Genomic DNA, 13,198 nt, shown 5'->3' with positions numbered 1-13,198 from the left:
CCTGCCCTGCTCCCAGCAAACACCACACTGTTGTCTGTGTCCATGATTTTTTTCTTTTTATTTTTTTGTACTTCTGTATTCTTATAACAAAGTTAATGCAGTACAATTATTTACCATAACACATTAATTGCACGCAAAATTATCTTGGAAAACTTACATTCTTCTTCTTTACAGATATAGGGCCTAGTATGACAAATAAAAATATGATGTTTGATAATCTGGTGTTTGTTACACTTAAATTGATAACACTGTATAACTGAAATTGCTAAAAGAATAAAACTTAAATATTCTCAACAACAAAAGAGGTAAATATGTGAAATTATGAATGAGTTAATTAACTAAATGGTGGATATTTTTTCACAATTTATACATATATCAAATCATCATATTGTACACTTTAAATATCTTATAAATTTATTTGCCAATTTTACCTCAGAAAAGTTGAAGATATAATGTCTACATAAAAAATACCAAATGTTATACAAAATCCTTCTGGAAATAATAATTACATTCTTCAAGATCCTAATAAAAAGTAAGTGTAAAAAAATCAATTATATATCCTTACAATATCAATGAACAGTTGAAAATCAAATGTTTAAAGTATATTTTTAGTAGGTTAAAAAAGAAAAATACTCAGATATAAACTTGAGTGGGGGGTAGAGGTGAACACAGACTACAGTATACAGAGATGTTTTGTAGAAATGGGGACCTGAAACTTGTATAATTATATTAACCAGTGTCCCCCACCAATAAATTCAATATTTAAAAAAAGAATGCAAACTCATATTTGATATATTTGGATAGTCTCCAAGGTTCTATGAAGCTTATTACCTGAAGATCTTGAGTAGATATCTCTGATAAAAGAGTTATATAAGCAGTAATGGCAAAATCTCATAAGTATTACCCATGTTGGGGGTGCAAAGTATGTCAAAATGGAACAAAGAAGAAAATGATGAATTTACAAATTGACCTAGTCCTAGGCAATAAGAAAGCATATAGTATCTTTTTTGACACTGGGATATAAAGTGTATCATTTTCTTGTTGTATTTTATTTTTTGAAACTTAAAAGTGCTTTAATGGTTTCAAACAAGTCTGTTAGTTGTAATAATGGTAGTAATAACAGTAAAATTTCTTTTGGTTATAAGTTTCTCTTTATATATTAATTTATAATTTATTTATATAAAATAGTAACATTATGAAGATAAATATCTTTTTCTTTCTCCTTAAACTACAATTCTAGCCATGAGCCGGAAAGTAGACTAAATCACTATTTTCATTTCAGTCTATAAACTTTTCATTTCTCAAATTTTCTTTTCCTACACTCCAAATGATTTCGGATTCACCTTGCTCTGAAAGTGACCCCTACTTTGAGATTTCCTGATTCTTATTTCTTGGAAATTACTCATGAAGTAACAGTGCCTTCTGGCTACCTGCCCTCTTGCAAGGGATAGTTTTCTCCTTGAAAAAAAGGTCTGAGTTTCAGCAGTGTAATGACCTCTCTAGGGCCAGGTATGAAAATTGCACTGGGATCAGATAAGATTCTTAGGCCAAGAAAAGCAACAGCTAAAAACAGGTGGTGAAAGACACTTTGTAGATACTACACTTCCAAATCCAAAGCCTGGAAGAAAAGGGTTCTTCCATTCACTGATTTTACATTCTAGCCAGCTACCTTGTTTCTCTGGGTGAGTTTCTTCTTTATAAATTGAGACCTGGTCATTGTTCAGAGTTTCTAATTGCAGCAAATTTTAACAGAAGTGGAAAGGATAGTAAATCAAATAATCTTGATCCTCTCTTGGTAACAAACTTTCCTTTGGTATGTCACCAGTTTTCCTTATTTAAGTTTGTCAAAATAAGACATATATTAGACTCATATAATTTAGACATAGAAGAGATGCAAAAGATAGTCCTACTATTATCTTCTTAATTACATGTGAAGTAAACTCAGAACTGATACATCCCAGTTAATCAGTGGTAGAATAAGATGAAATTAAAGGTTTTGGCTTTCTCTTCTAATTTTTGCCTACAAAATTGTTCTACCATAACTTGAAAATAAGAAGATCTAAGTCTTGTGGTTTGAAAAGTGTGTGTGTGTTTCCATTTTGTGTGTGTGTTTCCATTTTGAGCAGGAAAGCCTAAAATACGTGTAGAGAAAGCTAAAGACAGATGTAGCCTATTACTATAAACATTCTGGTATCTGGTTTTGCTGCCACTGTAACTACAACTCATATCCTATCCCCTAAAATACAGTCTATTCTTTATCTGAGGCACTAAAGCCTCATTTTGTTTTTTGTCTCTTGTTTATAAGACATAACCTTGCCTCCATTTTAAATATATTTTGATTCCTTTTCTTCCTCTTCGAAGGCAGAATGATGAATTGCATAAAATGTATGCTTAGAAGCTATTTTTAATCTAAATACTTTTAGAAAACTGATTTTCCTATTCACGATTTCCATATACCTAATGAGACTTTAAAGGAGGATATGATTATTTCTTAGGTGAAGTGATCAAATCATTTTTAATAAAAGAAATATGTTGACTCTAATTGAGGTCTACACATCATTGGGAAGACATTTCATTTGTTTACATGAATGTCAACTCTTATAGATAGAATTGAGGAAGATTATTCTGCCCTTGAAAACTCATCATTTCATAGATTTTTTCATCTTTTCTTCAGAAATTTTTTTCATTTCTTTGTTTGTGTTTTAGATTTTTAAAAAGGTATTAATGTGTTTCTGTCTTCACAGAAGTTCTCTGCAAGTTCTGACAAGCACTAGCTACCAAACATTGAGTGCTTTCTTTCCTCCATAGTTTGTGCTGAGCATTTCCTATATATACTTCTTTAGCCTTCCCCAAAACTCAATGAGTTAAGTGAGAATAATACCCTCATTTATAGTTAGGTAAACTTAAGAAATTTGGACATTTCATGTGAGGTAAATGCATAGATCCAGCATTAGATGATTTATATTTCTTTTTTCTTTTATTTTCTTTTCATTTTACAGAGACAGAGAGAGAGTCAGAAAGAAGGATAGATAGGAACAGACAGACAGGAAGGGAGAGAGATGAGAAGCATCAATTTTTCGTTGTGGCACTTTAGTTGTTCATTGATTGCTTTCTTGTATGTGGCTTGATCGTGGGGTTACAACAGACCAAGTAATCCCTTGCTTGAGCCAGCGACCTTGGGCCAAGCTGGTTAGCTTTGCTCAAACCAGATGAACCCGCAGTCACACTGGCGACCTTGGGGTCTTGATCCTGGGTCCTCTGCATCCCAGTTCGATGCTCTATCTGCTGTGCCATGCCTAGTCAGGCAGATGATGTTATATTTCTAAATTCCTATATTATGATTTTAAAAACTGGGTTTTGTTTATTTGGTTGGTTGGTTAGTCACATTAACAAGATATATTCATACTTAAGACAGTCATTTCTAGTAAAACTTCCATTTCCCCTTCTTAATCTCATTCCATAAGGGCAGCAAAGAGAATTTCTTTTCACCAAATTTCTAATTGTTTAGTTTTTATCTCCTCACTGCCTTGGTCATAATCTGTTAATGAATGTAGCTACTGAAGTTCTAATAACAAGATCTCCTTCTCTTCACCAACTATTAAAGTATTTTATTACATCAGGGCTTTCAAGTTATACCAACGTGACATATATATTCCTAGTGACTGTGAGACTATTTTTTCTATAGTTTTAAAGTAGTAATTCCTCTAGGTTCCCTTCAAAGAAAAATATATGATGTCCCATTTATAGTGGTATTCCTTATTTAATGTGTTTTGACTAAGAAAAAATCATAAGGAAGACTTTGAATGATGTGAAACTTATAGAGTGGTTAATAAAAAAGGATAAAAAAGCATATATAAAATTATATTAAGATTTAGTGAGTAGATATCTAAAGAAAAATGTTAGAAAATTATTAAAATATCAGAAGTTCAGAGTGGGTATGGAGTGAAACAATATAATAAGAAATACCAGAATTTATTTTTACTGTCAATTGCTAGCAGCAAAATGAAAGAAAGTGCTATGGGATTGGAGATCTAGTCAGCAATTTTAGGTGTCATAGAAAAATTATGCCTGATTTAAATATATGTGAAGTTAGAAAGTAGATATAAATAAAAAAGTTAATGTTATCTGTGACACTATCTGCGAACACTTCAAAAACTAGCAAGATCAATGCTGTTAGAATAATAATTTCCACTTCTACAATTTATAGGTGATAAACACTGGATTTATCTCCCTTGTTCACAAACACCTGCACTGATTTTGGAAAAAAAAAACCATCCAAGAATTCTATTCTGATACTAACTTAAATTGATACCCAAATATTCAAGGTCATGTGTCCACATTTTCTTCATGTGTTTCATGGTGTAGGAAAAATGGTGAGGAAAATTTTCTTGTTCCTTCCCATACATAATTTTTTTTTTCTGAATAGGTAATAGAATCAGTGTTGAAGAAAAGATTTACTAACCTGATGGAATTGAACATGTCATATCTGAACCCAAAGACAGTGATTCTGATTGGGATCCCTGGACTAGAGCATGTACAGTTTTGGATTGGATTTCCCTTTTTTGGTGTATGCCTAGTGGCTCTGCTGGGGAACATTTCCTTGTTGATCATCATCCCTACAGAACGCAGCCTTCACCAACCCATGTACATTTTTCTGGCAGTGCTGGCAGCCACTGACCTAGCTCTCTGTGCAGCCATTGCTCCAAAGATGTTGGCCATCTTCTGGTTTGGCTCCTGTTCCATGGCTTTTGATGCTTGCCTCACACAGCTCTTCTTCATTCATGCCTTGCAGGGTATGGAATCTGGCATCCTGTTGGCCATGGCCTTTGACCGCTATGTTGCCATCTGTGATCCTTTGAGGTACACATCCATCCTCACACCTTTTTTTCTAGTTCAGACGGTACTAATAGTGGCAATCCGGACAACGGTGCTTGTTGGAATTTTACCTATTCTACTTAAACAATTGCAACTTTTTCAGTCTGTGGTTATTGTCCATTCCTACTGTGAGCACATGGCTGTGGTCAAGCTGGCTGCAGAAGATGTCCACATTAACAAATCCTATGGGCTCTTTGTAGCTTTTGCAATTTTGGGTTTTGACATGATCTTTATCTTCATCTCCTACATTCTAATATTTCAGGCTGTTTTTCGTCTTCCCCAGAAAGAGGCACGACTTAAAGCATTCAATACGTGTATTGCCCATATTGTTGTCTTCCTGGAGTTTTATATCCTTGCCTTTTTTTCCTTTCTCAGCCACCGTTTTGGACATGTGTCACCCTATGTCCATATCTTATTGTCTACCATCTATCTTCTTGTGCCCCCTGCCCTTAACCCCATTGTCTATGGTGTGAAGACTAAAGAGATCCGCAGGAAGATCAAAAAGATTTGTGTTCTGAAGTCTGACACTCAGCATTGATCCAAAAATATATAATATGGCATATCTGTCTAAGATGCACTATGTCTATCTTGGTAAGGTTTTTACATTATATTGATCTCCCCTAAATCTTTATTATATGCGGCTTAAGTGTCTGTTTGTTGCCGATAGCTTATTGGTTGCTTGCATAACTAGCCAAAGGGGTGAAGTTGCCACGGCTCAACGCAAATTGAGGGGGTCAGGGAGAAGGTGAACATTTGTTTGCACTGGCAATCATCTGTTTTACATAAAAACTACGTCTTAACATAATTTCTTTAGAGGTTCTCCAATTGAAAAATAATGTCATAATAGCTAAGTCTTTGGCTCCTCTAAAGGTGAAATACATGTCATTCCAAGAATTGATTTGGCTCCATCTCAAACAGGGTTGCCATTTCAATTGAGACGTAAACAATTTCCTGTAAAACTTGCCTTTGCTACGACCATCAATAAGTCTCAGGGCCAAACGCTTAAGCGTGTTGGCATTTTTTTTACCTGAGCCTGCATTTGGACACGGACAACTTTATGTTGCCTGTTCAAGAGTTCGTGAAAGAATGGACATAAAATTAAAAATAATTGATGGTCCTCTGCAAGGCGAGCTTAAAAATGATGGAAAGATCTACACAAGAAATGTTGTGTACAAAGAGATCTTTGACATGTGAATTAACATTTTATTATTTAAATCACCTTTATTTATTGAGCTAGCGGTGGCTCTTAAGAAATGTACCGCCAGTGGTTTCCTTCATTGCACTCTAAGCAATTAAGCAAGTAGAAGGGGGAAACCCCGTGGGGCAGTAAGCAAAGGGGCGTCCTCGCCGCCTGCCCTGGGTAATTCAGTTTGAATTATCAGACACCTTTGCACAAATCCTTTTAATTACAATTTATAATATCTAGAACAGCGGTCATTTCGTATGACCGCCGGGCTTTCTAGTAATCTATATTCCTCAAACACAAGCACTGAGAATATACAATAAACTTGGGTAAAATATATATATATACTATGTATATCATAAATTTCTCTCATCCTCCATCTTTCCCTTTCTTCTTTTATTGTTTTCTGTAATCCTGATATAAAAATTGATAGCATCATATAGCTTTGTACATAACTGGTGCTAAAAAGTACCCTTGTTTCTTCTTTATTGGGTGGAAAACTGTGAGTCATCTACAAACTAAACATATTTTTCTTTTTTTTCCTGAGAAATTGACTAAGATTATTAAACAATTTAGAATTCTTACCATTATTAAAATAGAATTTGAAGGATCTGGTGACTGGTTCTTCAATTATAGGAATACTGTCCTGTATAAAATATCTTTTTGTGCCTACCAAATTTTTTTTTCAGGAGTTGATGATAAAAACTTAAATTTTAGCTCACTATTGTTAAGAAATTTATAGAATCACACTGTCCACAAATAAAAACAAATTTGTGTTACTAAAATGCTCTCTTATCAATAGAGGTTTTCAAATAGTGAGTGAATAATCTTCTGTAAGGATGGCCTTCTTCATATAGCCGATTGGGTTACAAGAATATCATAACAGCTATAAATATCAGTCAGAGTATCAGAAACAATGGTCAGTAATAAATTTATTTGCGTGAACTCAAAATAAAAACGCTATCCATTCATAACATATAGAATGAAAAGATGTCATATTTTGAAGAACATTATTATTGGTAGATGCCAACTGTGACTATAATTATTTTCAGCAGGTGGAAAGTGAACTAATAAATAAATGGTGTTGGGATATTTATTTAGAGAAAATATTTAAATATTTCTTTCTTTTATATGAGTTACCACTTTATACTGTGCCCAACTATCTATTTTTTCTGGAATAGTAACTCACAGTGGAGCAAGGGCCAGAAAACAAGCTAAACTCTTAAATTATAGGAGCAAATGGTTGTCATGTAGAAAAAGGCATATTATCTTAGAAAGAAAGAGATGTGTCTTGGCTCTATGAATCCCTATAAATTTCTGTATACATAAGCAATGGTGTTTTGCCTACCTTGGAATTTCTAAGAAAAAACCAAACTGACAAAACTGAGAGAAGTCCACATACATATACAAGAGCTGATGTAGGGAGCACTGGAAAATAATCACTGAATGATAAAGATTTTTTCAGAACATAATACAGAACCTAGAAAGGAGGTAGAAAATGAAAAATCATTTTTGATATAAGTGGAAGGAAAGCTAAGTGTGGCAAATTGTACTTTCTAAGTATGGCTGTAACTGTACCATGTATATGGGATCTTGCCACATCTTCATGAAGAATGAACTCTTCGTCCCTGGCTGGGTAGCTCAGTTGGTTACAATATACCAAGGTTGCAGGTTCAATCCCAGTAAGGGCACATATAAGAATCAACCAATGAATGCAAAAATAAGTGGAACAGCAAATTGATGCTTTTTTCTCTATTTACTCCCCTCCTCTCTCTCTAAAATCAATTATAAAAAGAAAAGAATAAACTCTTCTTTGTATCTTTCAATAAGTTTAAGACCCTGCAACTGCTGTAACAGAAGTCAACCTGTGCCAGTTCTTGGCAGAGTCTTTAACTGACATTGTGCCATTTATTATTTTTATGGCATCATGTAAGAAGCCCGTGGGGTTTCCTCTGATGGAACAAGAGTCAATATGGAGCTTGACTGAGGTGCCTGATATGTGAGTGAAAAAGATGCCTTGTATCCAGACCCGGATTCCTGTTCCAAATACCATCTGCAACAGCTTGAGGTTCTCCCAGTCAAAATTTCACAGATGAGTCCTAGCAATCAACAAAATCTTGAGTAAAAATAATTATAAAATATTGCCTAAAGCCATTAAGTGTTGGAGTGTTGTATTACATAACGGTAGTTAAATGTAATACATTAACAAATGTTAATGAAATATTTCATTGTAAATGTAACAATGAAAATGCTATCAAGAGTTGAACTCTGCATTAACAAAAACCTAAAGCCTGCAACATTGTCTTTGAGAGTGGATGAACAAAGCTTAAAGGGTACCAATGTTAATTAAGGCTTTAAACAGATGGACTAAATTGTTATCATGTACCAGAGAATAAAAGGATTTGTGCTTTGTGATAATGGAACAACTGACAAAAATGTCATCTGTTTTTCAAGTAAAAAATAAAAAATATACACCTAATGAACTTATGGATTTGATAAATGAAATTCCCAGAAAATGCTTAAAGTACCAAAATGATAAAATATGCATAAAAAAGATGAGTTAAAGAAATGTGATAGGCACACAATGCAATATGCAGATTATGTATCATACAAGTATATACTTAAAAACTATGAGATGTTATTAACCAATATTAACCCAATAAATTTAATTTTAAAAACCTTTTAAATAGGACTCAGAGAAGTCTTCAGGTATTTCTCAGTTTGAACACAATACTGTTTCTCATTTACTTTTTCTTTAGACATCATAGATTTTTAATGTAAGAGCTGGCCTCCAGGTGTGGGGGAAGTATGCATTTTTAAGATTTCTTATTATTCAGAAGAACTTCCAGGTTAGATGGAAAAGAACAGTGACAGCTGAAAATGAAAAGAATCGTTGGAATATCCAATCTATAGGCTTAGAAAGATAAAGTGAAACATGAGACTTTTATTTTAATTTAATTTTATTTTTTTAGATAAGAAGAAGGGAGATAGTGAGGCCAACTCTTGCATGCACCTTGACCAGGATTCACTTAGCAACCTCTGTCTGGGGTCGATTCTTTGTCTATCTGAGATGATGCTCACAACTGAGCTATTTTTAGTGCCTGAGGCAGAGGCTCTACTGAGCTATCCTCAGTGCCTGGGGCCAACACACTCAAACCAATAAAGCCATGGCTGTGGGAAGGTAAAAGAGAGAAAGAGAGAGAGATAGAGAAGAAGAAGAAGAAGAAGAAGAAGAAGAAGAAGAAGAAGAAGAAGAAGAAGAAGAAGAAGAAGAAGAAGGAGGAGGAGGAGGAGGAGAGGGTGAGGAGGAGGAGGGAGAGGGGGACGGGGAGAGGGAAGGGGAGGAGGAGGAGGAGGAGGAGAAAAGGGAAGGGCGGAGAAGCATGTGGTCACTTCTCCTGTGTGCCCTGACTGGGAATTGAACCTGGGACATCCATATACCCGGTTAATGCTCTACCACTGAGCCAGCTGACCAGGGCCACATGAACCATTTTTTTAAGAAAATGAATGATGACTCAAAGTATAGAACTTTGATCCTAGAGGACAAAACCAAGAACCATAGAGAGAAAGAGAATTATTCTCATAGAACAGGATAGGACCCCAAATTAAGAAGCTGCAATATGTTCCTTAAATTCAGTATGCTGTGATCCAGTAACTGCATGTCCCATTTTTCACCCTCTTTGGATTGGAAGTGATTTTGCAGTTATAATATTGCTGTTGGCAATGTGAGAGGAAAATGATTTATCCCTTCAGTTAATACATGTTTAGACAAAGGGAATCAATATTCTAAGAACTTTATCCAAAAAACCATGCTCATGAAGCTTCACCTACACATGGATGTGATTTAGATGATGAAATTCTGGGATGCCATAATTGAATGAGGCCTAGAAATTTGGAGAAGGTGTGAGTATATGTTGCATAGGAGAGGAACTATGCCTGACTAGATTTGTTAAAGATGGCTATAACAATATTTTCTAAACTTCATTTTCTTCTGTCAGAGTCTACTTCCTCACCTCTTGAATTTGGTCAAATCCTATTACTGCTTTACAGAAGTGATACAGTGTAAGTCTTGGGTAAAGACCATATCTACTTAATCTTTTCTGCTTTTCATCTTCTGAAGCCCTGAAACACTAGGTAAGAAACCTAGGTAAATTTTGTAGCAAAAGGGCCCTTGAGAGGAGTACAGAAGCACCAGCCTTGTCAGCAAACCAAGTCATATTGAATGCTGTCCATCCTTATGAACCTTCTGAGAATCTAGTCACAGCTTCTTTTTGTCATGCAATCATGTGAAGACAAAGTGAGAAGACTAAATTGAGCCCCGTCAACCCCAAACTGTAAATTTTGGTTTGTTTTTAATGTAGCAAAAGATAATCATAATAACTGGGAAGGAAAATTATACTTGCGGAAACATACCGGACGAGTAAAGGTGAAAGAAAATGTCCTACATAACAATCAGAAGTGAAGTAGAAGAGATTTCACTATGAAAGGATCCTCAATGGAGAAGAATGTTGGCCAGGCAAACAAAATGCTTCTTTCTTCCCTCTCTCTCTCCCTCTTTCACTCTCCTCTTCTTTTTTCCCTCTTTCTATCTTTTTTTTTTACTTTCTTTCCTGCCTCTCATCTTTCCTTCCTTTCTTTTATTTTTAGCACTAAGCTAAATATGTAACTATGCATTCTTTTATGTTTGTGTTTCTTCATCAGAAATATTATTTGAAATAAGACTTGACCTATTCAACATGTTTATTAAACTCATATTATACACTATAAAAATTCTAGATACTACAAAAACAAATAGTAAATTTATTAAACAAACAAAAATTAATTTTATGTAGAAAAAGATAAAGTAACGAGGACTTATCTTCCTGATATGTGTGTTATGATTGAGAAAGGATAAGGAAATGGACAATATTAAATGATGTAACATAGAATTGAATTATAGAGGAGAAGGTTAGGGAGGTAACAAGGAAGTATTACTAATTTCGAGCATTTAAAGTGATAACAGTTGTTGTGATTGAGCGGAAATATTAATTTATCTGAGCAATTCATATGTATTAAAAACTGGTGCAGCAAACTGTGAAGAGGGTAATAGTGGTTTTGCAATTTATTAAAATAATTGATATGTATACATACATGCAGAGATTCTTGTAAATGTAAGCATATTTCAGGTGAGATGTATGAATGTGTATAAACAGGAGAAAATAGCATGTTAGAGAGAGAGGGAGAGAGATGCTTATAAACAAAATAAATGATTGGAGGGTTGCATATGAAAAAAAGTCTTTAATTTGTGAAAATAAACTTATGTAAGTGGAATGGAGAAAGTGAAACTGGAGAAAAAAATAGCTTCTTAGGGTTCCCCCCACATGCTTTTTATCAAGTACAATTACTGTATATTGGTTCCATATTTCTAAAATAAAGACTCTACTAAAACTCTTCAGACCAATAAAGAGATATCTTTACTCATTGACATGATCATAGACATTTATACTTATTTATTTCCATTAGGACGACATTCCATGATATATAATTCTGTGTTGTTGAAATATCTAAAGCATATCTGTGAAAGAAAAATCATTAAATCAAAATAAAATCTTAGCATAATTATTTTTGCCCATAGATCTTGATAATATATGCCTAATTCATTGTTACCTCACTTGAAATAATGTGCTTCCAAGTTACATTATGTAATGTAATTAGATAAACAATAAAATTAACAACAGAATTTTCTCTTATGTTGTTACTTGGATAAGAATTAGGGGAGCATTCTGGTCATGAGGGTTTCATAACAACTACATTCCGATGGAAAGAACATGTCACATTCCCACGATGACTAAGTCTTCCTTTTGTCTTGGTTATTTCTTTCCCTGTGAAGCCCCAAATCTGGCAAGAATTATCTCTACCTCCAACCTAACATGATTTCCAGCTCCATATCTCATGTCTCCTGTCTATCTCAGGTTTCAATCTCAGTCTCTATGACAGTGCAGGGTCTGCAGCACCCATTCTCGCATTTGCTTGGTCCGGGCCCCATATATCAAGGGGTTGATCATGGGAGGCACCAGGAAGTAGAGATTGTCCATGATGATTTGTAAATAAGGAGCCATATGATAGCCTAAAATCTGGGCCAGGACAGAAAAGACAACAGGAGAATAAAATAAAGCAATAATACAAAGATGAGAGCCACACGTGCTGAGAGCTTTGCCCCTTGCCTCCCAAGAGGGTATTTGAAAAACAGCATGAAGGATCAGCCCATATGACAGAATGATAAAACACAAATCATATCCCACAGATGTGACGATAACCATGAGGCCATAGACAATGTGGTCAGAGATGTCTCCACAGGCTATCTGCACCACAGCCATGTAGGCACAGTAGGAGTAAGCGATGATGTTGGTTTGAAAGTTTTCCAGTCTTTTTGCTAGGATGGGTGCTGGGATCAGCACTACCACTGCCCTTGCAAGGACAGCCATTGCCATCTTCACAAGCATGTTATCAGCAAGGATGGTTGTATATCTCAGAGGGTGCCAGATAGCCACAAATCTGTCAAAAGCCATGGCCAGGAGGATCCCAGACTCCATGACATAAAATAAAGGGATAAAAAACATCTGTGTGAGGCAAGCATTGAAGCTGATTTCCTTGGCATTCATCCAGAAGATAGCCAGCATGCGGGGCACAGTGACACTGACCAGGGACAGGTCAACAACTGATAGCATAGCCAGAAGAAGAAACATGGGCTCATGGAGACTCTTTTCCGCCTGGATGATGCATAAGATGGTGGCATTACCAATGACTGTAATGACAAAGATCAAGAAAAAAGGCACAGAGAACCAGCCATGGGAAGATTCCAGGCCAGGAATTCCAGCCAGGACAAATATCAGGGACTGAGAAATGGAGTAGTTACAGGAGGACATCCCTAACCTGAGCTCCTCCTGGGAAGAAAGAAACAAAGGACATTTTGAAATCACTGCATTATTTCCATTTAAGATTCTGGGTATTATAGCACATAATGGTGATAATCATAATTATATTATGTCAATGAATGGTCAAATAAATACTTCAGCTACTTGGAGTGAGGAGGAAGATGATCCTACACTACTTTCTCTGCAAGATGAAGAAATAATCTCAGAGATAAATTTTATAATATGA

At 35.1% G+C, this 13,198-nt stretch overlaps 2 protein-coding genes across 2 annotated transcripts; one reads left to right on the top strand and one right to left on the bottom strand.

The window, feature by feature from the left end:
• Window positions 1-4,465: 4,465 nt before the first annotated feature.
• Window positions 4,466-5,413, top strand: LOC136388032 (olfactory receptor 52A1-like). Its single transcript, XM_066360086.1, has one exon. The coding sequence runs from the start codon at window positions 4,466-4,468 to the stop codon at window positions 5,411-5,413; it is 948 nt and encodes a 315-aa protein (XP_066216183.1).
• Window positions 5,414-12,018: 6,605 nt separating this feature from the next.
• Window positions 12,019-12,963, bottom strand: LOC136388837 (olfactory receptor 52K1-like). Its single transcript, XM_066360644.1, has one exon. It carries the CDS (start codon window positions 12,961-12,963, stop codon window positions 12,019-12,021), a length of 945 nt encoding a protein of 314 aa, XP_066216741.1.
• Between the last annotated feature and the right edge of the window lie 235 nt (window positions 12,964-13,198).

The sequence above is a fragment of the Saccopteryx leptura genome, chromosome 1 (assembly GCF_036850995.1).
Source record: "Saccopteryx leptura isolate mSacLep1 chromosome 1, mSacLep1_pri_phased_curated, whole genome shotgun sequence".
NCBI classification, from domain to species: Eukaryota; Metazoa; Chordata; class Mammalia; order Chiroptera; family Emballonuridae; genus Saccopteryx; species Saccopteryx leptura.
Note: the sequence above shows the minus strand (reverse complement) of the source record. Positions and strands in the feature narration are given on the sequence as shown.